This window comes from Leptodactylus fuscus, chromosome 1 (genome assembly GCF_031893055.1).
Source record: "Leptodactylus fuscus isolate aLepFus1 chromosome 1, aLepFus1.hap2, whole genome shotgun sequence".
NCBI lineage: Eukaryota > Metazoa > Chordata > Amphibia > Anura > Leptodactylidae > Leptodactylus > Leptodactylus fuscus.
The window spans coordinates 293,883,620-293,911,538 of NC_134265.1; the positions used below are offsets into that span (position 1 = coordinate 293,883,620).

General features: G+C 41.0%; 1 protein-coding gene across 1 annotated transcript in view; it reads left to right on the forward strand.

The window, feature by feature from the left end:
* The window catches only part of ANXA10 (annexin A10), a 70,053-nt gene that overhangs the window by 16,220 nt on the left and 25,914 nt on the right, over nucleotides 1-27,919 (forward strand). Inside the window, exons 2-8 of the mRNA XM_075258093.1 lie at nucleotides 582-666; nucleotides 9,572-9,666; nucleotides 14,135-14,248; nucleotides 18,341-18,431; nucleotides 21,009-21,088; nucleotides 22,770-22,823; nucleotides 24,786-24,879. Coding sequence (XP_075114194.1) covers nucleotides 582-666; nucleotides 9,572-9,666; nucleotides 14,135-14,248; nucleotides 18,341-18,431; nucleotides 21,009-21,088; nucleotides 22,770-22,823; nucleotides 24,786-24,879 — 613 coding nt within the window. The remainder of the gene's footprint in view (nucleotides 1-581; nucleotides 667-9,571; nucleotides 9,667-14,134; nucleotides 14,249-18,340; nucleotides 18,432-21,008; nucleotides 21,089-22,769; nucleotides 22,824-24,785; nucleotides 24,880-27,919) is intronic.

Sequence of the window (27,919 nt, forward strand, 5' to 3'; positions counted from 1 at the left end):
CCAGTGAGAGCTGGATAGATTGAGGACCAAAGAGGAGAATAAAACAAACCAGAAGTCCAAACCTCACAAATATTCTTTGAAACAAATTTTGTGTGGTTTGTTTGAACCACTTAGAGGCTTCCAGAGCAAATGCTGGGCAGAGGGGGCTCTTGGTAGGATATTATACTGTGTGGGGCCAACTGTGCAACATATACTGTGTGGGGGGCCACTGTGGAGCATTATACTGTGTGGGAGCCATTATGAAGCATATTATACTGTGTAGGGCCATTGTGGAGCATATTATACTGTGTGGGGTCATTGGGGAGCATATTATAGTATGTGGGGCCACTGTGGAGCATTACACTGTATGGGGGCCATTATGAAGCATATTATATTGTGAGGAGCCATTGTGGAGCATATTATACTGTATGTGAGCCATTATGGAGCATATTATACTATACAATACATTATATTATATTTTAAAATGGCTGGTATGTGTTACCAATGTGCTAAAGAGATACAGAGCACCAAATATTGTCTAAAAATTTCCTTGATATTGTGATCCACAATGTTCACCTGTGTAATCATTCTTTATATTTCAGCAGGTCCAGGGGACAGTATTCCCAAACCCGAACTGTGATCCCATGATAGATGCACAACTAATTGGAGGGGCTCTACAAGGATTTGGTCTGTATTATATTATTATATTGTAATGTTCTAATATTGATAATCATGTGTTTGATGTACAGTATGGTAATAGTTTCTCTAACTGTCATTTATTGAAGGGGTTGACCAAGAATAGGACAAACCCCTATTGAGGCCAGGGGAGGAATAAAATTTAAAAAAAAACTTTGATGCCGGAAATTCTATGCCACATGACACATCACTGAGACCAATCAGTGGACTTTGTGGTCATTTGAGATGCACATATTGGTTCTTTACCAACAACCACTGATGAACTGATTAGTCTCAGTGGTCACTTCGGGCACAGGAGTTCCAGCATTCAGGTCCCAGCAAAACAGGGGTTGGTCCAATTCAAAGAGATTCTATTTAATACTTGACACATAACTTTTTTTTGTGCTATGTTTTTGTTTGTGTTTCATTTACAAATGGTTTTCAACCCAAAACTGTCATCAACATTTGGAAATTAAATTGGAACAATCCATCACCACAAAGATACATTCAAAATACCATTCCAATACAAATTCCAAGCTCAAATTCCTAGGGTGCTGATTACGACATGCCAAAAGGGAACCTTTGAAACTTATTTCAGCTCTACAGGCTGAGTAATTTAAGCACTATACTGGAGGATCTCAACAGGGAAGCCACTTTTAGAACTTTTTCCATTTACGCAACCATATACTGTATGTTTCAAATAAAGCTAGTCAACATTCAAATTTGCATTATGGTTGGGGCAACATGATGGCTCAGTGATTAGCACAGTAGTCTTGCAGCGCTAGAGTCCTAGGTTCGAATCCTACCAAGGACAACATCTGCAAGGAGTTTGTATGTTCTCCCCGTCTTTGCATGGATTTCCTCCCATATGCCAAAGACATACTGATAGGGAAAAAATGTACATTGTGACCCTATATAGGGCTCACAATCTACATTAAAAAAAAAAAAAAAAATTGCGTTACGCTCTACTGTCAGGGGTTCCGGTATTTGTGACAGAAAAATTAGCGCCGTCTCTAGTGTTATTCTTGCTATGAGAAATACTGAATCCCCGACAGAAACCTGACAGATCCAATTATAAGTCAAAGGGAATCGTCGGGATTATTTGGGAAACCAATCCATCATAGATGTCATGAACAGAAGCCTTGACGCCAATGTAACCTGGGCATAACAACTGCAAGATCCATCAAGAACATTTTTCACTACTGCAAAGACAGTGCTCAGATGCTTTAAGGTTAGATATTAAACTATAAATAATAGAAAAGTGTTTTTAAAGCTGTCATTTCAGCCCCACTTCATCAGCACAACTTGCCTCTCCGTAATGAGTCTGCAATGAGTCTTGATGTCATTGTTTCTCTTAGATAGTGTACTTTTTGATAACTGATCATTTTCAGCACTTTAACAACTGTTCCGCACAACGCTCCATCTACAAGGATTTAATAGAGTTTAATCACTAGGCACTGTATGCTAAAGGCAAAAATGTTGCTCATCTGAGATACATTCAGTTTATAGTTTAAATGATGCATCTACATTGAATTTTAATCGGGTATATAGGAATGCTAGGCAGAGTTATAGGCAATTATAAATTTAGACATCTCATTAGCAATTTATTCTGCGCACAGATCAAAAGTTGCAAGCTATAAATTAAGCAGCTATTCTTTTATGCAAAGATAAACGTGTACGTACTGTGTATAGTAAATTTACTGCAACACAATCTGATGTCTTTGCTACATAAACTATCCTGCATGCACAGAGTTCTCTATCATTATTGTAAATGGTACAAGAAGAGACATTTTGTTACTGACCTCCCTCCTTAAATTCTAGCAATTTAGTCAATGACTTTGCTCCGTACTATGTACCACTATATCATTTTGATCAAGTGAAAACTTTATAGGTTGCGCTATGAAAAATTAAAGTTTATGCACCTTTATGTCTCAATTATGTACTTAATCTTCCACAGGTAAGGAGATGTAAATTGTATTTTACTGTGCGGTGTAAACTAAGGTTCTATATTCTTCAACGCCTTCCTATTGCAGCCATTTTTTAATTTGTGATTTAAAGTTTTTATTCTGTTCCTTCCAAGAGCCAAAACTTTTTTTATTTCCTTATAAAGGCTTATCTTTTGCAATACACTTCACAGTAGGACCATTTCATTTGTACTGGGAAGATGTAGAAAAAGATTTAGAAAGAAACTTCATTTGTGCCATTTTCTTATGGGTTTGTTTTATGCCATTCACTATGCAGATAAAATGATATATACCTTTATTTTGTGGGTCTTTATAATTAAGGTAATCAATTTTAGATCTGCAAGAGTCTGAGACCCGGGACTCCTGTAAATCAGCGGATCCAGGACAGCATGGCTCCCACTAATATTTACATGTCGGGAGCCTCACTGCTCACTCACCTTGCTAACCATAGCACTTAAGGTTCTGCAGAATTATCCCGTAGACTTTAATGGGGTAGCACTGTAGTAACTAAAGTCACAATTTGGAGGGTGAATGAGCAGTATGGCTCCTGGCATATAAACTTTACCGGAAGCCACGCTGTCCTGGAACAACTGATCCTAAGGATAGACCGTCATTATTAAAGGGGTTGTCCAAAATAAATTAAAATTTTACCGCTAAGCTAAACTCCCTCCCCCTACCTAACTTCTAATTTACTCCCTTAAAAAAAAAAATGTATATTTACCCATATGCCTGGCGTAGTCATGCCAGGCACATTTCCAGAGATAGGAGGTCACCAGTACACCTTTCTCCCCCACCCCCCACCCCCACCTTCTCCCTCACACTCACCAACACTTAATTCCTCTTCTTCTTCTGGGCGTCGTTTCCTTCACAAGGATCTGTAGCCGGCGCCTGCATGATAGAATGCCGGCAGAAGAAAAAAGAAGCAGCGTTCTATGGCGCATACCTGGCTTCTGACGGCGTTCTATTGCACAGGCACCAGTTTTGGATCCAAGGTGCGAGCAAAAGAGGGGACAGCGGCACCTCAAAGTCATCTCCAGGACGAGAAGACAGGTAAGTATGATGGGGTGGGGAAGGGCTTGGGGGACTGAATTAGTTAGCTAGGTAGGTAGATAGGGCTAGTAGTCCGAGGGCTAGCTAGGGAAACGGGTGGGGGAAGGGGGTTGTAAGGTGGGATCTGAGTGAACTGCAATACATTATGTTAAGCTAACACAGCAGGAAGCTACCCATGTAAACAAATGCAGAGGATACCAGGAGCTCCCAGAGAAAGCCAAGAATCACTCAAAACACTGCAAGGTATTTGGGTGCACCTATTAACCCATTGATAGCACTAACAGACCTTTTTAAAAAATATTTGTTTTTGCCAGGAAAACCCCTTTAAGGAAGTGGATAACCCCTATAGAGCTATTTTCTTTATGTTCTGCTATATAAAGAACAGAGAGATTCACATTATTTTATAATGTAAATGGGGAACATAGTGGCTCACTGGTTAGCCCTGGCCTCCTTGGTTCAGATCCAAGCAGAGGCGACATCTGCAGGAAGGTTGTGTCGCTGTGTTCTTTGTGCTGGTGTGGTTTTCCTGTGCAGCTATAGGAACTCGTAACATACTTGCAGATTATAGTGTTAGCTAAATTTGTTCATCTCTGCAACCTTGAGAAAACAAACCTAATAGCATATATTGAGCACTAGGGTTATCAGTTCAGAAGCCGTTCTACAGCCTCCATATGAGCCAGAGTCGTGTCTATAAGAGGAAAGCATGCTGTAGAATAATTCTAGGAGATAAACTGCTAATATAAGAATTATATTTGTAAATCTGGATTAGAAATGAGAAAACTTCTCACAAATTGTCATAAAAAATACAGATTGAAAAAGTAAGTGAAGGGTTAATATGAAGTCTATTCTCTACGAATATGCCAGTATGTGCATACATATATTCTATTGCCTTTATGATCAATGCCTGTTGGATAGAACAGCATGTTTATTCCTCTTTGAACTAGCAGATTCAGACAAGTGAACCTCTCCCTATTATATTTCATTAACCATGCAATAAGTACTCACTCAAGGCCAAAGTCGCTATGACAATTGTATAATGTAGATGCAAACTTTAACATTCTTCATTCTAGTTAAACTTTTCTTTTCTGCTCTCCTGACATATCTTTATTAGTAAATAAAATGTATTCTCATGAAATATAATTCTATAGCTTATTTTCTAAAAACTCTGAACAGATTTACTATTGAAAATGTATCAACACTGTCATACATGCCTAATACCACATTTATTAGACGCTGACATTTTTTGTGCCTTGTAAGTAGATGGGATGTTGGGAAATAGGTGATTTCTCAAAGGTTAAATTTTTTAACTTCTGCAAAGACTCAAAATAACAAATTCTCCATACTTACTTCTCTGTTTAGCAGAAATCCAGTAGAAACTGCCCGTTTGGGTCCCTTGTCTCTATTCACATCCAACCCATATGTGAGCATGTCAATCAGTCAGTGGCTGAGCAATGCTCCATTTGAATGGAGCATCACTGCTCACCACTGCATCACTATCTCTCACATGTAGGCCAAAGGTCCTGAGTACATGGGAGCTGAATGTAGACTCTCTGCTGGATCCCTGGCCAAACAGAGAGGTATGGAGAGGTTATTTTCTGTTAGTACAATAAACCTCATTTCAATCCTGAAATATTACTGTGTCCATCAGTTATTAAATATATCAAACTGAAATAGCTGTTGCAAACACCAAAATATTTAGAACTAAAAATGATTAAGATTATCATTGTCATCTTCCTCTTATTTGGTGACAGCTGGACACGTATTGGGCAGCGATCTCCACAGTGGCCTCTTCTTCTCCCAGTAGGATGTAGAGTTTCCTCTTCTCGTCTGCAGATATGAAGTCTGGGATGACGGCAGAGAGTCTTTGGTAGTAGACGGCCCTCACAGCTGAGTATTTGGTGCAGTGTAGCAGGAAGTGGGTCTCGTCTTCTAGGGCCCCCTGGTCACAGTGCTGGCACAGTCTGTTCTCCCGTGGCTTGTACGTCTGCCTGTATCGCCCCGTCTCTATCTCTAGGTTGTGGGCGCTCAGTCTGTACCGGCTCAGGGTCTGTCTGTGTTTGGGGTGGCGTATTCTCTCCAGGTAGGTGGCCATGGTGTAGTCCCTTTGTAGGGATTGGTACACGGTGAGTTTCTTGGAGTTATTTATTTCGTTTCTCCATTCTTCAATGTACCGCTCTCTGTTTGCCTCTGTGGTCGCCTTTATTTCGGCCTTGGTTATCATCTGTTGGTGTTTTTGGTTTGGTGGTTGTCTGTTTGGTTGGTGGGTGTCTGGTTTGCTCAGGTGGCTTAGCCATGCTTGGTGGTGGTAGGAGTCAGGCTTGCTCCCCTGGATGTGTGCCTGGAAAGCTAGCGCCCTCTTCTGTATGGTGAGTCATAGGGGGAGTCTGCCTAGCTCTGCCCTGCAGGCCATGTTGGAGGTGTTGCGATGGACATGAGCAGGTATTTGCAGAACTCCAGGTGGAAGTTCTCTGTTGGGCTGGAATCCCACTTTGACTGGTCTGGGTAGGTGGCTGGGCCCCAAACCTCACTGCCATAGAGAAGGATCGGGGAGATGACTGCGTCAAATATCTTCAGCCAGACCCTCACCGGTGGTTTGAGGTGGTACAGTTGTCTTCTGATGGCGTAGAAGGTTCTGCAGGCCTTTGCTTTCAGGGTTTCTATTGCTGCTTTGAAGCTTCCTGATTGGCTGAGCTCCAGCCCCAGGTAGGTGTAGTTGTTGGTTTTCTCCAGTGTGGAGCTGTTCAGTGTGAATTGTGGGGTGGAGGCTTTATTGTGGCCCTTCTTCTGAAATACCATGACTTTGGTCTTCTTCTGGTTGATGGGTAGAGCCCATGTGGTGCTGAATTTTTCCAGCACTGACAGGCTTTCTTGGAGGTCTTTCTCAGTGGGGGCCAGGAGTAGGAGGTCATCGGCATATAGCAGGAACTTCACCTCCCGGTCGTTCAGGGTGAGGCCTGGGGTTGGTGAGGCCTCCAGGGCTGTAGCCAGTTCATTGATATAGATGTTGAAGAGCGTTGGGCTCAGGCTACAGCCTTGTCTGACCCCTCGGGCCTGTTGGAAGTATGCTGTCCTTTTCCCATTCACCTTCACACTGCACTGGTTTCCGGTGTAGGAGCTCTTGATGACGTCGTACGTTCTTCCTCCTATTCCACTCTCTAGGAGTTTTAGGAGTAGGCCTGGGTGCCATACTGAGTCGAACGCCTTCTTAAAGTCTACAAAGCAGGCGAATATCTTGCCTCTTCTGGTGTTGTGGACGTGCGTCTTGATGAGGCTGTTCAGGGTGTAGATATGGTCTGTGGTGCGGTGGTTTGGCATGAACCCTGCTTGGCTCTTGCTGAGGACCCCGTGTTTTGTGAGGAAGGTGAGGTTTCTGTTATTGATGATGCTGTTGAAGTTTCCCCAGCGTGCTGCTGACGCAGATCCCTCTGTAGTTGTTATTGGTCCCCATTCTTGTAGATGGGGGTTATGAGCCCTTTGTTCCAGTCTTCGGGGAAGTGTCCAGCATTGAGCACGAGGGTGAATAGCTTTGCCAGTGCCGCGTGTATTACCTTACTCCCCCAACAACCCCTCTACCCAACTACTCGCTGCTCCTCATCCTTGACCTGTTTCTCCACCATCACTGCCGAAAAACTCTCCTCCATAATCTCTAAATCCCACCTCACCTGCAGCGCACTTTACCCGATCCAGTCACATCTCATCCCGAAACTCACTGAAGTCATGGCAAACACACTGCAATTTACAAAACTCTTTGGGGTTTTTAGAAATGTCACTTATACCTACAGAAACACCTGCAGTTTCCCTGTAGGTATAAGGCTAAATTCACACGGGTTTTTTGGTCTGGAACCTGAGGCGGAGGCCGCCTCAGGTTCTGGACCAAAAATTGGGTAGCCACGACTGAATGCCGGTGCAGTGCACTAGCATCCAGTCACGCACTCCGCTCCAGATTAGGCCCAATGAATGGGCCTAGTCAGGAGGAGGGAATGTATTCAGGCCAAATTTCGAGGCAATACGACCTGAAAAATGAGTATCTCGCTTCTTTTTCCGGGAGCCGGAATTGCACATGGTATAGTGCACATGGTATAGTGGGTGAGCAGAATGGCTCCCGACATGTTATTACCTTTAGCTGTCATGTCTCGGTACCACTGATCTGCAGGGTCCTGACGGTGGGCCCCTAGAAACAATTCCACTGGTGGGCCCTAGACACCCCAGTCCGACCCTGTCCAGAGGGGAACCTAATGCAGTCAAATGGCATTCTCGGGAAGCTAGAACGTTTTCTCTGCTGGTCTGAGGAGTTGCTTAGAAAGAGATAAAATAGTGAGACAACATTACTGCAATTGCACTTTACTAGCAGCTTCTATAACAGACAAAGGACGCTGCAACCTCAGATCAGCTCACCACACCAGGAACTCCTCAGGATACTCAGTGGCAGAATAGCAAGCTTGAGGGGAACTTTGTCTATAACCTATTCAATGTCAGTCCTGTGTTATCTGTTGTTTCATAATACGGGTGTTAATTTTCATTTTAATTCTGTCCTCACTGATAATGAGAAGACTGCTGGGAAGTCATCTCCACAGAACAGGAAGTCAATCAGACCAAGGATAGTTGTGATAGAAGTATAGAGCAGTAACTTGTGCAGATCTTCCAGCTGCATGCTTCTATTGTCGCCAGGCTGTACTGTCCACCCACACGGGTCCCTCACAAAGTATATCAGTTTAAAGAACTATCTGATGTACTGGCATTAGGATTTCTTCCTCGCTGCGAACAAAACCTATGGATCTCCCAACTCGCCTGGAATCACTGGTCTCTGCCTCCTCCAAGAATCCCTCAGACAGCAAGTTGGCTTCCACTACCACTAATCTTTTCTTTGTTGTTCTTTACCGATACAGAGTATGGTAACTGCCCTTAAATAAGAAAACATTTCCCGCCCTGGATAGGTAGGTTAACGCCAGACGTCAAAAAGGCCGCACCACACATTTCTCCTGGGTGCAACTTTGGCTGTATTCACACTGAGTAACGCTGGCGTTTTTTGTGCTTATTTTTGCACATTGCGCCGCGTTAACGCCGCGTGTACGCCGCGTTAACACCGGGCAACGCCACCGCAAAATAGCGCGGTGTTAACGCGGCGTACACGCGGCGTTAACGCGGCGCTATGTGCAAAAATAAGCACAAAAAACGCCAGCGTTACTCAGTGTGAATACAGCCTTAGTTCTGCCTATGAAGAATCCTTGTACAATCTACTACTAGAAAGTTCCAGAACACTGACGGTGTGATGACTTGCATTTATTAGAGCAACACAAGCATATACACAGTGTATCATCCGACACAGTGCAAGTACAACGGTGCAAGTAGAGGGAAATGAACATGTTGTGTTTATTGGCTTTACCACAGTTGTTTTTTCTGCAATGTGTGGATGGCATTGACCAGAATATCATTCACTTTGCTGGTACTGTAAAACACAGCATTTTTTTTTCTGCTGCATTTTCACAATGTGGGGCCTTAGTCTAGCACTAGTCTATAGCACAGATGTCGCATTTAACTCTTTGTGGCTGTATCATATCATGATAACTTTTGTCTCATTGCAGTAAGTTTACTATACCTGTAGTCACATGAAAAACAACACATCCTAATTTCCAGAAATATTGTACCAAATGCCATGTGTAACTTATACCGTGACTAGAACAAAAAATAGAAGCCACAAAGGCTTGTGAGAAAATGAGAAATGATACCCAGTAATCATGGCCATTATCTATATGTAAAGCACAAATTTCCATGATAGCTGTTTCCATTACTCATTGTGTACCACTATGAATGAGAACAAGGACATATGGAGACATGTGCTCTGGCATAAAATTATATTTTTGACGAAACAAACAACTAATGTTAAATATGTTATTCCTCGCCAGGTTGTGACAAGGACGTCTTGATTGATATTCTTACGCAACGCAGCAGCGCACAAAGAATTATGATTGCCGAGGCCTATGGGAGTTTGTATGGCAGGGTATGGAATAGCTAAATATATCATATTTGCATAGAATTATGTGTTCCTTTATAAACGGTTGTTATTTATTGTGGATTTTTTTCTTTGTACGTTGCTTTTTTACACATGCCAAAGGGATTGTGTGCAGCTACTTGCATATAAAGGATACTATATCCTGCAAATAATTATTTAAATGTTCCCAATAAAACATGTAGGGGAAGATTTATGAAAATGTCTAAGAGATAAACTGTTTAAATATGTGTTTTTTGTTTTTTTAATTCCTTTTTTGTGTAAAGGGATGAATAAACAGCAACTATTCTGGCTGTGATTTTTATACTTTTCTTAACTGTGCTCGCTCTGCAACTTAAATAATGTTATAATATTATAGTTCTGTTTGGCTTGTTAACACATTGAAGCATTACATGGAGAAAAACTGTTTGGTTTTTTTCTTTTTTTAAAATATTTTGAAACATCATGTGGACATGATTTGTGCGCGGCAAGCACACGGACCCCATTATAGTCTATGGGGTCCGTATGCTTCCACAGCACAGCCCTTGCAATTTCGTTTGTATTCCATTCGGGGGGGTCTCCATGCAGACGCTCTCCTGGTGACTGTCTTCAGTCCAGGGGTCACCGATGAGGCCTGTGTTTGGGACACTGGCAGTCACATGGGTGGCTTAGTGTGTCCAGATCCCCACTAAACCCCAATCACAGGCCTCATTGCTTAGTCTGGGCTTATAACTTCATATAACAGAATCAACCGTTGCCACGAGGTCCAAAGGAAGTAATGGAAGGTAAAAAAAAATTTTTAGATTTTTTTCCACCTTCCCTGAGCCTCCATCTATTAAAATCTGGGATTTGAAAAGACCCATTTTAGTTTGTCCTAGATTAATCTCCATTTGTTTGGTTTCGTAAAAAAAAGTAATAATCTGGAATATTTGAGTCGACGTTGGTTCTCTATTTACAATCTTAATTGGTCCTAGGAGGACTATAGTAAGTTGAAACCAATGTAACTTGAGACCATTATAATATGAAAAACTAGGAATAGCTTCCGAAGTCCATAAAATTTTAAGAAATATAAAAAAAATCAGAAATAACTGCTGGAATCTGTAAATTGCTTTCCATGATGGTGACAGGAAGATTTTATGGTTCTAAAAAGTATATCCAGTGCACCCATAAAACAACATGAATCCGCTCTCACCTGAATGTAGTAGGTCATCCTGGCACAGTGTTAGGATAGCAGATGCAGTTCTGAGCCAATAGTGAGAACCAGTACTAGACACACTGATCAAAATGGTAAACACGGCACTGAGTGTCCAGCACCTACCGGCCCGAAACAACTTCAACCCCACAGTGGTGTTTACCAGAGCCCCAAATGATGGAGATGGACATGGCAGCACTGCGCAGGCAGAGAGGGACAGGTTGGGGTACGCCAAACACACTGTGCACCACAAATCACAGTAAAACCATACATTGGGAATTCTTACCACCAGTTCTTCAGAGTAGCGGTCCAGGTCAAAGAAATCAGAAGGCAGTGGCAGGCAGTAGTCAGCAGGTGGCATCAGAGAACCAAAGTGTAGTCGTCTAATCAGAGTCGTTATCATTAGGGTAGTGCAGTACAAAGGGTAATCCAAAGGGAAGGTCAGGCAGAGGCAGAGCAGTACAAAATCGGGTTCAGGGAGCATAGCACTAAAGAGAAGCAGGGGTCATAAACAGGAGCAGGCACAGTACACAATCAGGAGGCGAGAGACAGAGTCAGAGGTCAAGGCAAAGGGTCAGACATGAGGCAATCAGATAACAGAAGAGGAAACTCTTACTATCAGGAACATAGGAGGAACACTGAATTGCCAACGGCGGTCCAGTGCAAGAGCCCGTCTCTAAATAGGCTCCAGCCCTCCGCTAGGACAGAGAAACCGGAAGTCCCTGGTACGGCTCAGGAGGAGACTGGCAACCCCTGTACATCACTGCAGAGGTTCCGGCCTGCCTCCCGAGACCCATAAGCAGGGAACCCGGGAGCGCAGAGGAGAGGGCCGGCAACTTCCACACAGCGTTGCGGAGGCTCTGGCCTTACTCCTAACACATAGGAGTAAACACATAAAGTGAAGTACAGAACATGTAGTAGTGTACTACAGGGATTTTACCAGAGAAATGACCTTCAGTGGTCCCCGAAGTTACAAAGGCCTCATACAACATTTATAACCCTTAAGTACTATCATGGTGTCTGTCATACACCACTATCATACACATATCATTATGATAAACACCATGATAGTACTTAAGGATGTTGTATGAGGCCTTTGTAACTTCAGAGACCACTGAAGGTCAAGTACATTGTTCTTGTGACCACTGTAGCCGATCACTGGTCTCTGTGGTCATGTTCTGCAGATGTGCGGATGGCTACTGGGTCAGTAATAGGCTGCAGTGGTCATATGAATAACGTATGTGACAAAATTGCTGTACGACAACAGGCACTAAAGTGGTGGGAACTAGGACAATGTAGTGTTACTACTGCACGGGTTATTTTTACTGAACTGTTCATTTACACCATATCTATAATAACCCTAAGAAATAAAATTCCCCCTGCAGGGATATTTTTAGATCTCTCATAGAGGGAGTGTTTCCAATAATAACCTTGCATTAAGTAACCAGTATTATAAGGCGCTCCATAGATTGCCTTAATATTTGACTGCCAACATTAGTGGTAAAATTAATAATAGCTGGAGTCTAATATAAATTTCATTCTTAGCACAAAGCAACTATAGCTGTGCATAGACCGACAATTACATACACTTTGTAGGCAGTATAAAGGCTATAAACTGACACATTAGAGCACACCGCGCTCACAGAACATATCTTCTCTGTGTGATACACCTCTTAATATAGAAAACCTGAAGACAGCATTACCTCCATAGGATTCATTTGGAAATTTTACAATCTGGCTACACTCAGAGTTAAAGAGCTGACTGTAGAAGAAAATATATATTGCATAGCTGAATAGAGCAAAGTCAGAATAGAGCCTTACTATGTCTCCAAATGGTTCAGATTTTATATAGAGACATATAGAAAGTTTTTTGTCGCATTTCATATCAATCTGCAAAAACTACAGTGCCATCCTCAGCAGTGCATCATACCCATACCATCAGTGCATCAGTGCCCATGGAGCCCTAACAGCATACCATTCATCATTACAATATTATTAATGATACTTCTTGAATCTATGAGACTAAAATTAATAGTCGCTCGCTGAGGCTGGATACATACTTTTTCCGCTTTTTTGTGGTAGTCAATAGTAATTAATGAGAAAAAGCTTCCCATACACTGGTTTATTTATTTATTTATTTTTGTATGTTGGTGCTTTTTTATATATATATCCTATTTCTTTCTAGTGTTTTTTTTAGACATTTCCCTCTATAATTCTCTATAAGCAACAAAAAAACCTGTAAATTTTTTTCTGAAAAACATGCACAGAGAATGCCAAGGCAAAAAAAAAGCCAAAAACACTACAAGCAATCCTGGTACTTTTTACTTTTTAAAGCAAAAAATGCCAGGTTAAGAAGATTAAGGGTGTGTTCACACTGAGTTTTTTGGAGCGGATTTTGACGCAGAATCCGCTTCAAAATCCACCTCCAAAAAACGGCTTCCATTGATTTCAATGGAGGCCGCTCACTTCTTTTTTCTGCTAGCTAGTAGCGGAAAAAAGAAGCAAACTGCCCTATCTTGCCACAGTTTCTATGGATTATTCAGCCACGGCAATCCGTGGCATGAGGCTCCTTCCCAATTAGGCCCATTCTTTGGGCCTAATCCAGAGCAGAATGCCGTGATGGGATGCCACTCCACTGCACCGGCATCCCGTCGTGGCTAGCCACGCAGAATGTTCACACGGCGGAATGCAAATCCCACTGTGTGAACATACCCTAAGTTGAAGCCTGATGGAAATCTACCCGATATGTCAGCATGGGAATAATCTTCTTTATCATAGGAAGCATTGAGTACAGTTTACCCCTTTCCCTGTTGGTGCTAAGATAACAGAAAAAATTTCTCTGGAAAAATTTCTCTGAGGCTAAGGCCCCACATAGCGGGCCACAGCCATAAAGCTCTGCAGAAAACACTGCCGTGGAAACGCATTGCCATTTTTACTGCAGCACTTTTCACAGGAAGCCTGCAGAGTTTACCTCTGTGGACTTTCTGTACCTATTATACTTAAATGGAAAACACCAGCGATTCCATAGATATAAATGAAATGCTTTGATTTACAAAAACGCAATGATTTTTGAAATAGCAGAAATTCTGCTGCAAATATTTTTCTGCAATGTGTGGATGGGATTAGCCAGAATCCCATCCACTTTGCAGGTGCTGTAAAATGCTGTGGTTTTTGCCATGGGGTCTCTACCATGGCCAAATCGCGGCATTTTCGCAACCTGGGGATCTGGTCTAAATTGGGAAAACTGTTGACTCCTGCAGATTACAATTTTTTTTTTTTTTTTAATAGAATTTGCTTGAAGACTTAAGAGAAAATCTTGATGGTCATTTCAAGGAAGTTATGGTTGGATTGATGTATGCCCCACCAGCCTACGATGCTCATGAACTCTGGCATGCTATGAAGGTAATACTGATATTACAGAAGACTAAACATAACATATGGTTTACATCTTCATCTTATCCTGGAAGACATAGGCCCACATTTATTTACAGTTTACACCTTACAGGTTAAAAAGTCCCATACTGTACCGTATAACATTGTGGTAAATGCATGAAAAAAAAAATGGCATGGTCAATCTCTAAATGTACTTTAAGGCTGAGGCCCCACGTTGCGAAAAAGCAGCTTTTCTTGTTGCAGATTTTGTTGTGTTTTTTTGAGTCAAAGCCAAGAATGGCTACAAAAGGGATGGCAAATATATAGGAAGCTCTTATACTTCTCCCTTCTGCTCAATCCTCTCCTGGCCTTGGCTAAAAAAACTGAATCAAAATCTACAACAAACAATGCTGCATTTCTGCAGCGTGGGGCCTTAGCCTTAGGCTAAGGCCCTACATAGCGAACCGTAGCCAAAAACTGCAGCAGAAAATACCAGCATTGGAAACAAATCACATTTTTTGCAGAACATTTCACAAAAGTTTGCAGAGTTTCCATCTGTGACCTTTCTGTCCCTATTATACCTGTAGGGAAAACGCCACCCATGCAACATTTCTGCTGTAAACTTTCTGCTTCTATTATACAGTCCTATGAAAAAGTTTGGGCACCCCTATTAATCTTAATCATTTTTTGTTCTAAATATTTTGGTGTTTGCAACAGCCATTTCAGTTTGATATATCTAATAACTGATGGACACAGTAATATTTCAGGATTGAAATGAGGTTTATTGTACTAACAGAAAATGTGCAATATGCATTAAACCAAAATTTGACCGTTGCAAAAGTATGGGCACCCTTATCATTTTATTGATTTGAATTCCCCTAACTACTTTTTACTGACTTACTGAAGCACAAAATTGGTTTTGTAACCTCAGTGAGCTTTGAACTTCATAGCCAGATGTATCCAATCATAAGAAAAGGTATTTAAGGTGGCCAATTGCAAGTTGATCTCCTATTTGAATCTCCTCTGAAGAGTGGCATCATGGGCTACTCAAAACAACTCTCAAATGATCTGAAAACAAAGATTGTTCAACATAGTTGTTCAGGGGAAGGATACAAAAAGTTGTCTCAGAGATTTAACCTGTCAGTTTCCACTGTGAGGAACATAGTAAGGAAATGGAAGACCACAAGGACAGTTCTTGTTAAGCCCAGAAGTGGCAGGCCAAGAAAAATATCAGAAAGGCAGAGAAGAAGAATGGTGAGAACAGTCAAGGACAATCCACAGACCACCTCCAAAGAGCTGCAGCATCATCTTGCTGCAGATGGTGTCACTGTGCATCGGTAACAATACAGCGCACTTTGCACAAGGAGAAGCTGTATGGGAGAGTGATGAGAAAGAAGCCGTTTCTGCACGTACGCCACAAATAGAGTTGCCTGAGGTATGCAAAAGCACATTTGGAGAAGCCAACTTCATTTTGGAAACAAAGATTGAGTTGTTTGGTTGTAAAAAAAGGCGTTATGCATGGCGTCCAAAAAGAAACAGCATTCCAAGAAAAACACATGCTACCCACTGTAAAATTTGGTGGAGGTTCCATCATGCTTTGGGGCTGTGTGGCCAATGCCGGCACCGGGAATCTTGTTAAAGTTGAGAGTCGCATGGATTCCACTCAGTATCAGCAGATTCTTGAGAATAATGTTCAAGAATCAGTGACGAAGTTGAAGTTACGCCGGGGATGGATATTTCAGCAAGACAATGATCCAAAACACCGCTCCAAATCCTCAGGCATTCATGCAGAGGAACAATTACAATGTTCTGGAATGGCCATCCCAGTCCCCAGACCTGAATATCATTGAACATCTGTGGGATGATTTGAAGCGGGCTGTCCATGCTCGGCGACCATCTAACTTAACTGAACTTGAATTGTTTGTCCAAAATACCTTTATCCAGGATCCAGGAACTGATTAAAAGCTACAGGAAGCGACTAGAGGCTGTTATCTTTGCAAAAGGAGGATCTACTAAATATTAATGTCACTTTTCTGTTGAGGTGCCCATACTTTTGCACCGGTCAAATTTTGGTTTAATGCATATTGCGCATTTTCTGTTAGTACAATAAACCTCATTTCAATCCTGAAATATTACTGTGTCCATCAGTTATTAGATATATCAAACTGAAATGGCTGTTGCAAACACCAAAATATTTAGAACTAAAAATGATTAAGATTAATAGGGGTGCCCAAACTTTTTCATAGGACTGTACCTATTGGAAAATCACCAGCGTTTCCATAGGTATATTTGATATGTTGCGATTTCCAAAAATGTGGCATATTTTTCTGCAGTCCTTTGCAACGACTGGAAAAGTTTTTTCCTCGCAGTTTCCGCTACAGTCAAACCACAGGGTTTACAGCACATGGGGCCTGGCCTACAGCAGCAAAATAGCAATTTGTTCCTGAAATCAACTAGATTGAAGCAATGCACAGCCCTGTGCCTAGTGCAGCTGCTGGGATTAGGAAATATACTGATTTTAAGGCTGAGTTCACACAGGGGATTTTTATCAGGATTTTGAAGCCGTATTCGTCTCAAAATCCTGACCAAAAATATGAAGCCACTTCCTCCTCCCGACTAGGCCCATTCATTGGTCTTAATCCAGAACAGAGTGCGCGACTGGATGCCAGTGCACTGCTCTGACATCCAGTCACAGCTACCCGTTTTTCGGTCCGGAAAATGAGGCGTCCTCCACCTCAGTTTCCCAACCAAAAAGCAGCGTGTGCAGCCTAACAGTTAAGCCCCTTCATCATTGTAAGTAAACCTGATCAAAGCACACTATAAGGCCGGGTTCACACGATGTCTTTTGGCACGTAATGTGCCACGTAGACGCGGCGCTACGGTACTGGCTCCCATTGAAAACAATGGGAGCGTATACGGCCCGCAAAAGATCCCGTGGCGTCTACGTGGCACATTATGTGCCAAAAGACATCGTGTGAACCCGGCCTAAGGGTCCATTCACATGGAGGAAAATGTCACTTTATTTGGACTGAATTTTCAGCGCTGAAAAGAAAAGCCTCCTATTAACTTAAATGGGTGCCGCTAGCTTTTTTTTTCACTAGTGGAAAATTCCGCTAGTGGAAAAAAAGCTAGCAGAACCCATTGAAATCAATGGGAGGGTGCATTCACACTGAGTAAACGCTAGCTTATTTTGTAGAGTAAAATTACACTTGTAAATTTTGCTATCCCATTGACTTCAATGATATTTTTTTACAAGTGTAAAAATACGCCTGTAAAAAATACGCCTGTAAAAAATACGCCTGTAAAAATACGCCTGTAAAATGTCATTGAAGTCAATGGGATAGCAAAATTTACAAGTGTAATTTTACTCTACAAAATAAGCTAGCGTTTACTCAGTGTGAATGCACCCGGAGGCAGTTTTTTCAGCGCTGAAATTCCACACCAATTTTCCTCTGTGTAAATGGACCCTAAGGGGAGCCTCCTTGTGAAGGCGTTTGCCAAAGTTGTCATCACCATGTCATTTCCATTATACAATAAATGCAAGAAAGAAGCCTTAGTTACATATATACATACTTATTGTATAGCTTCATAAACGCTCCGCCCTCCTAAATTTTGTAAGTCTTCCCCATTATGTGTTGAAATCTGAACTGTATCATAGGAAAAATACAGATTTCTGAATCTCTATGGACTCACTGTTCATCAATAAACACAGTAGCAGCAGTCTAGGAAGTCAGATACATAATTCATTACTTTATTTTGATAAACTTTGTAAACTTTTTGATTTATTCCCGGAAATCAATCCAATTAATGAGTATAGGCCATCATTCATGCTAACAATTGCACACAACTCCCAGTTCTCGCAGGACACCAGAATAGCATATGAAAGACTATTAGCAATGATTGTGTCATGTTGTTGTGTCAATATGGAATCACATGCCTTCTTTTCTCAGAAAACTCGTCTCATTAAAATGTACATTTTAAGCCCATCTGAAAGCAAATGTCCCTTATTAGCCATGTGAATAGGTGGGCGTTGTATCCATGTCCACACTATATATCCCATGTTAAAGACATTTAATTTGTTTACTTTGTCACATCTTTCTCACACAATGCCCTTGCTTACAGGGAGCAGGCACAGATGAAAATTGCCTTATTGATATTTTAGCTTCAAGAACAACTTCAGATATATTTCAGCTGAAGGAAGCCTATTTAATGCGTGAGTATTCCTTTAGTCACCATATTCTAAACTAATTAAATGGCGGTGGCTTCGTCTACATTGTAGCCTTCACCGTAGAAACAAACTCATTATATGTGCACAATTTATCAAAGGATGAGCCGCAGCTGTGGATCCCTTTGTTAAATGTATATATAGAAAAAGTCAATTTCCTTATGTCTGTTGCTGAATAAATACAATTGTAAGAATAAAATAATGAACCCTTGGAAATAGACTAGATTTCTGCATTAATTACGAATAAAATGGTCTGATGGTTATCCAAGTCACAAATACAGACAAGGACAATGTGACTTAACAAGACACAAATAGCGGTATCATACAGATCTTTATTGAGCACAATGGGGCAGATTTAAGTTTTCATTTGTACCTGAATTGTGGAAGGGTTTAGTGATTTTTGGGACTTTTTTTTCCTTTTTGTGCCAAATTTGTTATGGCTTTGTGCTATTATTAGTGCTGTTTGCTAAACTGTATTGCAATGTGGGTGTCATTTACATGGTGCATAGGTTCTAGCCTAATTTATTTTTGCACCAGTACACTCCACTTCTAAAATACTTAACAAAAATTCACCAAAAACAATCCTTAGTCTTAATCTGATTTCCAATCATTTTCCATTCGAACCCGATCCTGATCCCAATTCCGACCCTAATGCAATTCAATGGGATTTTTTTTAATAATCGAAGATCGGATTTTAAAAATGATCCTATTCACTACACAGCATGGACTCCAAAAATTGAACACTTTAATTTTTAGACTCCACGCTGTGTAGTGATTAAAAAAAATCCTCTGGCTACTTAGTCCCCCCTGGTGTCCACTTACCTGCACAGATCACTGCCGCTGCCACTCCACGCTGTTCTTGCTCCTCTTCTAACCTGGAAGGCGGGGGCAGCAAGAAGAGGAGCGAGAACAGCGGGGAGCGGCAGCGATCTGTGCAGGTAAGTGTTAGCTACTAGAGATGTTAGCTTTTCCCACAATGCTTGGCCAGTAGTAAACCATTGTGGGAAATAACCTCCGACCTCGATCCCACCTAAAAAGATTGAGATCGGAATTCCGATCGCGATCGTGAAATTTACTTGATCGCCAATCGGAATCCAATCTTTTTTGATCCTGATCACTCAACCATACTAGTGATAATAGTTATTGCTATTATTTTAGAATAACAGATATCTCTAGAGAGACAGGCAGAGTATTTTACTCTATAAAGATCAATTATGAACAGGATAGGGACAGTCAAAAAATGTAAACTTTATTGATGACTTTGAGTATGTGTTGTGAAAGCTTTTGTTGCAACTCTTTCAGCACTGCAACCTAGACGATGGTAAAGGTCTGGGTCACAGTGCCAATAAGCTTGGTTATGTTGAGAGGGGTATTACATAAGAATATCCCTCTAATAAGGCTCAGAGGAATATTACTTTATCCCTCTATGTGAAAGGTATAGTCTTCTTTCTGATTGATAGGAGAGGGGATAACATGGTCAGGAGTCCATGCTACATGCTACCACCCCCCCTTCCCCGGTTCCCTGGAGTCATGTACAGGTTATGCGCAGATAATGATGATTTCTCATTGACTCTGCAGTCTGCAACTCTGCTCCTTTCCCCTTCTTCCTCCTTCCCACAGCTCTGCCTGAGGCAGGAGGGGGAGGACACTTAAGAGCCCCATAGTTCAGGATCTGTTATGGCTATAAAGATGACCTTGGATTCATTTTAAAGATTAAATAATACCAAAATCCTCATGATAGCCCTTTCAGATGTGGAGTGATACGCTGTTATAAAGGCTGTTGTGAACTGAGATTTGCAATGAGATCTCAATGCCAAACATCATTTGGTACAAGCCTGTCCATGAAGATGTATAGAAAACAAGACAATACAATATCACATCGCATCCGACTGTACTGTATAATAATTGAGAGATTCAGATGAAGTACAGAGACTGAAGATATACCTTACGTTACTTAAACTTTCTTCATGACGTATACACGACAGACTTAGATGATGAGGAAATGATTTGTATAGAACTAGAAAAAGTATAAGCACAAAATAGTATAAAACATGATAACACTATGAACCCCACCATACCATATGGTTAGTATAGAAAAGTCTTCCATAGTTTCATATGTTGCTGTTTCTTATAAGTCACATCATCATATGGTGTTTGTACTTTTCTGCTACTTTGATGCTTCTTTCATTTTGCATGTCTAAGGGGCCTCCGTGCAGTTAAACAAATGTGTATATGCACTACAAATGCTATTATATGTGGGCATCAAAGACATAAAAAGAGATAAAACAAAGATTAAAGCCAAGAAAGCATGATTATTCAGCATTGTAAATGCCCACACACTATAAAGGAAAGCTAATTCTACTGTGGGTGTCTGGTTTGTGTTGCTTTCAGTATAGTTTGATGAGTCTTAGATATTTCTTGAATATCTGCCTGTAACTGTTCTTCGTAGGAACATTTGTGGTGACGTACTCCGCACTTCAGATGTTTGATTAGACAGAATGGATATTTTCATAGAACACATGCATGACATTTAAAATAATATGCAAACATTTGTTTCCTTTATAGAATATGGCAATAATCTGGATCAAGACATTTATTCTGAAACCTCGGGGCATTTTAGAGATGCTTTAATAAACTTAGCTCAGGTACTGTATACTGTATTCTATCGTAGAGGGATAAACTAGAACATAAGCAACGTAATAAACTGAAATACAAAAAAAGGACACCCAACAATTATAATACAATATAATTAGTAAAATAATATATGTAATCTATATGTATATGTGTAGTATATCTCACACATTGTGAAAACTAGTCTGAGGGTGCATTCACACTTCGGATATGCTGACTGATTGTGAACGTTAAAACACGTTCAGAATCAGCGCGTATAAAGCAGATCCCATTCATTTCAATGGGAGCCGGCATACGAGCGCTCCCCATTGTAATGAATGGGCTGCTTTTTTCTCTATGGGCCCCTTCACACGGCGTAAGCATTTGGCTCATTCCGAGCCGTACACGTGAGCGCTTCTAAACACTTCCCATTCACTTCAATGGGAGCGCTCGTAGGGAAAAAAGCAGCCCATTTATTTCAATGGGGAGCGCTCATATGCTGGCTCCCATTGAAATGAATGGGATCTGCTTTATACGTGCTGATTCTGAACGTGTTTTAACGTTCAGAATCAGTCAGCGTATCCGAAGTTTGAATGCACCCTTAAGGGAGCCTTCACATGGAGTAACGCCGGGCTCAATGTGTGCTTATTTTTACTGGCGTAGAAATGCGAGGGTAGTGTTTATGCGGCGTTTTTTTACTATGAGCATATACGCTGTGTTTTTGGCCGCTTTCTTGCTCGTGTAAACGTTTACGCGAGAAAAAAATGCAGCCGTAAACACCGCGTATACGCTCATAGTAAAAAAACGCTGCGTAAACGTGACTTAAACGCTACCCTCGCATTTCTACGCCAGTAAAAATAAACACACATTGAGCCCGGTGTTACTCCGTGTGAAGGCTCCCTAAGGGGGAGTGCACACTAAGTAACGTGCCGCGTGATGTGGCACGTATACGGTGTGTGAGACTTTGAGCGCTGTTTACGCTCCATTGATTTCAATGGGAGCCTGGATCGTATACGCCGCGTTATTTTGAGGCCTTTACTCCATGTGAACTCCCCCTAAGATAAGATTGTCTATTAGGTTAATGCCCCACATAGTGAAACGCTCTTAGAAACCGCTGCCAAAAAAAAAAGGAGCTAAAATTAATTGAATTTTTTCAGCAGAATTTTTCATTGAGTTTTTGCTTAATGTTTTTATTTTCTCTATTTATTTTCTCTAATATTATTTTCTCTTTTATGAAAAGCAGCTTACGCTTCTATAGCAGACCAAAAGGCTGTATTTCCCCAACATGGGACCTTACCCTAGAAAGGAATAGTAAAACTAGTTTAAGCTTGCACTATCTATTAGAGTAAGATCCCACATGGCAGAAAAAAAAAAGCGCTGTGGAGAAATCGCAGCAGCAATGAATCACGGTTTTTCCCACAGTGCTTTTCACAGAAAGTTCGCAGAGGTTTCCTCTGTGGACCTGCTATTTCAATTATACCAAAACGTAAACCGACGGTGTTTCTGTAGGTGTAATTGACACGCTGCCATTTCCAAATCTGTGTCGGTTTTGGAAATCACACTGTAGGGATGGGATTTACTAGTGTCTGTAAAATTCTGTGTTTTTTTTCCCGTTGACTTTGCGCCACACGAGGCAAGTGAGAGTATCAGTAAATCTGTAACAGTATAAAAAAATTTGCTACACATTGATACATTTATCTTATCACTGTATTACAGGGAGTAAGAGAAGAAGGATATGTCGATCCTGGCATGGCAGCTCAGGACGCTATGGTATGTGATGAGCTACTTATATGATATTGATGATTTATTCAGTATTTTACCATTTAAAGACTTTTAGATATTCCTAATTACTTCTATATTTAGGGTATGTTTTCATATTAAGAATTTTGAGGCAGAGTTTGAAGCCAAATCCAGATGTGGACCATAGAGATAATGTACACTGATTGAAAATAATAACAGACCCAGCTAACAATGTTTAATTGCCGCAAAGCTATACATGCAGATATGTAAATTATTACAGGTACAATCTGACACTAATAATTTATATACACACGTGGACAAAATTGTTGGTACCCCTCGTATAATGAAAGAAAAAACCACAATGGTCACAGAAATAACTAGAATCTGACAAAAGTAATAATAAATAAAAATTCTATGAAAATGAACAAATCAAAGTCAGACATTGCTTTTCGCTTCAACAGAATTTTTTTTAGAAATAAAACTCATAACACAGGTCTGGACAGAAATGATGGCTCCCTTAACTTAATATTTTGTTGCACAACCTTTTGCGGCAATTGCTGCAATCACATGATTCCTGTAACTGTCAATGAGACTTCTGCCCCTCTCAGCAGGTATTTCAGGTTTGAAGGCTACTTTTTCCAGACAGCATGTTTCAGCTCCTTCCAAAGATGCTCAATAGGATTTAGGTCAGGGCTCATAGAAGGCCACTTCAGAATACTCCAATGTTTTCCTCTTAGCCATTCTTTGGTGTTTTTAGCTGTGTGTTTTGGGTCATTATCCTTTTGCAAGACCCATGACCTGCGACTGAGACCAAGCTTTCTCAAACTGGGCAGCACATTTCTCTCTAGAATCTTTTGATAGTCTTGAGATTTCATTGTACCCTGCACAGATTCAAGACACCCTGTGCCAGATGCAGCAAAGCAGCCCCAGAACATGAACCTCCTCCATGTTTCACAGTAGGGACAGTGTTCTTTGCAAGATATGCTTCATTTTTCCATCTGTGAACATAGAGCTGATGTGCCTTGCCAAAAAGTTGGATTTTTGTCTCATCTGTCCATAGGATATGCTCCCAGAAGCTTTGTGGCTTGTCAACAATTTTTATTTATTACTTTTGTCAGATTACAAGTTATTTCTGTGGCTATTTGTGGGGTTTTCTTTCATTAAACGAGGGGTACCAACAATTTTGTCCACGTGTATATCTGTAACCTTATAAAAAGCTTCTCAGAGGTGGGGTAGTATACCTCTTAGTAATAGAGACTGCAGGAAATGCCTTTAAGATGCACTAACAGACATTTTATCTAGTTGATAGACTTTGAAAGTTGGGACATCATTGGACTATGTGAAGCAGAATGGTCCTTTCGAGTTATTGCCAAAAACTAACTATACTTGCTGTTAGGAGATGTTGGGAGCAGTGGTTATGTGACAGTACGCATAGTATTTTCATTTGTAGGAGTGGTTTTACACATAATGTTCAGGTTTTTCAAAAAATACTACAAGGTTTTATTTTTTATGACGTTTCTACAGTCAAAGTCAGAAGTGGATCCAGCGGGGCAGAGAAGTATAAGTCCTTCCTTTATTGTTTCCATTCCTTTTGAAGCCAATCCTCACTTTGTCACAAAAAACTACATGAACAATGCCAAAAAACTGCTGAGGTTTTTTTTAGTAAAAAGAAAAAACCTTTGTGTATTAGATAACCTTAAGAAAAGCTCTATATATGTTGTGGAAAATCTATCGAAGATTTTGCTGCATTTTTTTTGGATTGAGTGGATTGAGAAGGAGGTAGACGTATAAGAGGTTCCCATATATTTCCCATTCCTCTTGTAGCCACTCTAGGCTTCGGCTAAGGAGGTGGGACCCACTATAAAGAGGTTGCCAGGAAGTGACTGATCCAATTTTATACTAAGAACCTCATGTTCATTTTTGCAGATTTTGGTGAGAAGCACAGATCAATGTAAAATACTAAAATATTAAATATTTCCTGCTATGTTGTAGGTTCTGTGGGAAGCATGTCAAAGAAGAACAGGAGAGCACAAAAACATGATGCAAATGATCTTATGTAATAAAAGCCACCAGCAGTTATGGATGGGTAACGTCTCGTTATTATTGTATATCTAGATAAGAAGCTTTTATTACTAACTACTATTTGATTAGATACATCATGCTGAAAGGATAGGAATATTCGTAAATGGATATTCTCTTTACTAAAATAGCAGTTTCTGGGAAGTAAAATCATTATACAATGTAGAATGTTCTCCACTGACTAAAAGGGAGTCTGCCACATGCATTATAGTTACTAAGATAATGCTAGATCGAGTCTGTCACATGAGTAAAACATATTCAGGCGCACCCGAATGCCTTTCTTTTTATGAGAATTTGTGTATCCAGATATCCATTTATTTCACAATATGCATCCTTCAGAAATTGTGTTTAAACTATGCCTGACAAAGGGACCTGAGAAGTCCTGAAAGCTTGCAATCTGTCATCAGATAAATGCAGCAGTTTTTCTGTGTAATAACTGATGTGTTTAACTGTAAAGTATCCATTAAATTACAAGACAATAGAGATCTATTGAAGGACTTGTAGGCCAAGTATTGTGCATCCATAGCACCTCTATGTACAAGCTATATTTATATGGCACCTGTATGTACCTTCTCATGTGCAGATAATAGATGCAACACGTGCTCGCATGTCCATGTCCATCAATACGCTGCTGTTGTGTACTTTTTTACATACACATCTGGGACATAACATTTCTACAGGTATCCTATGGGTAATTTATGTCACTTTTCACATTGGGGCATATATAGTAAGAAACATATTCTAAATGTGGTGAAGCTCTGCTATAACTATGGTTAGCATTAAGAATTACTTCTCAAACATAGCATCCAAGATTAAGGATAAACAACACTCTAACTCTTTCTACAGTGCAGAGTATTGTTAGGTAAAGAACCAACAGCATATAGAGCAATGAGCATTAAGACATTGACCCTAAAGCTTTTTCAACCAGGAGCCAGTGTACCGCTGAGGCTTAAACCAGCACAGCAGCAGATCCTGCTGAAAGCAGAAGGGATGAATGTATGTCTGAGACAGCCCTTCCTTCTTCTCTCTTCCTATTTCTCCCTTCTTAATGGACCAGCAACTCCAGAGTTCTCAGATAAGACATGTTCTATTACCAATAGAAGGACGTCACTTGCTGGCCACAATAATCATTTCCTTCTCAAACACAGGACATTTATCGGTTACTGATGTAGGGCCACTCTGGGCCCTCTGAGCACACAGTATATTCCCCCATCACAACCAAGGGAGAAGAGTTGGGTAGAGTTCACTCATGAGAACTGGCACTCCATGCTGTGTATGCAGAATCAGTGGCATAACTAAAGTCTTGTGGACCCTGAATATGTTGTCCGGGGCCACCTACCTCATCCCTACAGTAAATTCTTGATAGTGATGGTTATGAGTGCTAAGGAGTTTAACCAATCTTAGTCTGTGGGTCTCCTTGGTTTATGGGCCAGATGGGAGCTGCAATTTTAATACTGATGCCAGTGCTTATGGGCCTCCTAGGGCTCCTGGGCCCCGGTATAACTGCACCTTCTACACATCCTCAAGTTACACCCTTGTGCAAATGACTAACTTCTTATTTGATTCCTACACAGGCACATTTGCACCAAAAGTACTTACCACTGCATTGCCTAAATCAGGGTCTGTAATCTAGGTCTAGGAATATAATAGATTTTTATTTATATGGTGCCAAAATATTTTGCAGCACTTTACAAATCAGACATGTACACTATCCCTTTTCCTAATGTATTCTAACATTCTATATTAAAACCCTGGAAATGGGATGTGTGTAAATCAAGCCTAAGTTCCATTTTTCCAAGCATGTTTCTGTTATTCATCAGGCATAACAAAGGTGTGCTGTTTACCATTGTAATGTGCTCTGTAATGTGGTGTTCACATGTGAGTGTGTTTGGAGGATATGACAGACTACCTTTTATTTATAATCATCTATAAATCCTAATATGGTTATGTTTGTGGAAAAACCCCTTTAAATATTAAAATTTTGCCTTATAATGTACAAACTACCAAAAATTAAAATAAAGTGTATAGGTCAATGACAGGGACATTTGAGAAAGAAATCAGGTATTTGGGTTAAATGTAGGTGCTCTGAGGACACTTGAGATGTAGGAATCATGTCTGAGGCCGGGGCTCCACGGGGCGTAACCCCCGCGGTTTGCCAGCAGTGGAAATACAGTGGGAAAAAAACCACCAAATTTTACAGTTACTGCAAAGTGGATGGGATTCTAGCAAATCCCATCCTCACATTGCGGAGAAGTACGCACAGAAGACACGCTGCAATTTCTAAAACACTTACGGTTTTGGAAATCACATGTCACTTATGCAGTTGTTCCCTATAAGTATCATGGAAGCAGAAAGTCTGCAGAAACCTCTGCAGACTTACTGTGAAAAGCACTGTGGGAATAAGTGTGATGCATTGCCGCTGTGGGAATTTTTTGCTGCAGGACACTAAGGGCTTGTTCACATCTGCGCCCGGTCTCCGTTCTGCAGGTTTCCGTTTCCTGCACAAAACAGAGGCAGGAGACGGAAACCTGCAGGACTCTTTCATACCCATTCATTTGAATGGGTTTGAAAGATGTCCGGCCGTACACTCTGTGTCCGGTTTAAAAAAAACGGTTTCGCGGTGGAGAGCATAAAACGCTCACCGCCGCTCACGGCCGGACCCGCTCTGACAGGTTTCTGTCTTCTGCATGCAGAAGACGGAAACCACAGAACGGAGACCCGACCGCTAGTGTGAACCTAGCGTAAGTGGGGCCTTAGCCTTAAGCCTTTGAATACATTTTAACAATCTAGAGGTAGAGGGTTTACAGAGTAGAATCTCAATATCTGCAGATGATATGAAGCTGTTATGTCAGTCCAGGTAGCTGCAACGGGGCTAAGGGATAGCAGTAGGGAATCTCGCCCTGCACTACTCCCACTAGCTATCCCGGTCCCTGCCTCACGGGTGTGGGTCGGCTGTACTCAGGCTAAGCCTGACCCCGACAGCTCCTCTCTCACTGATTCCGTAGGCCTAGAGGGAAGTGGGAGAAGGAATGCCCTATAAGACCTCT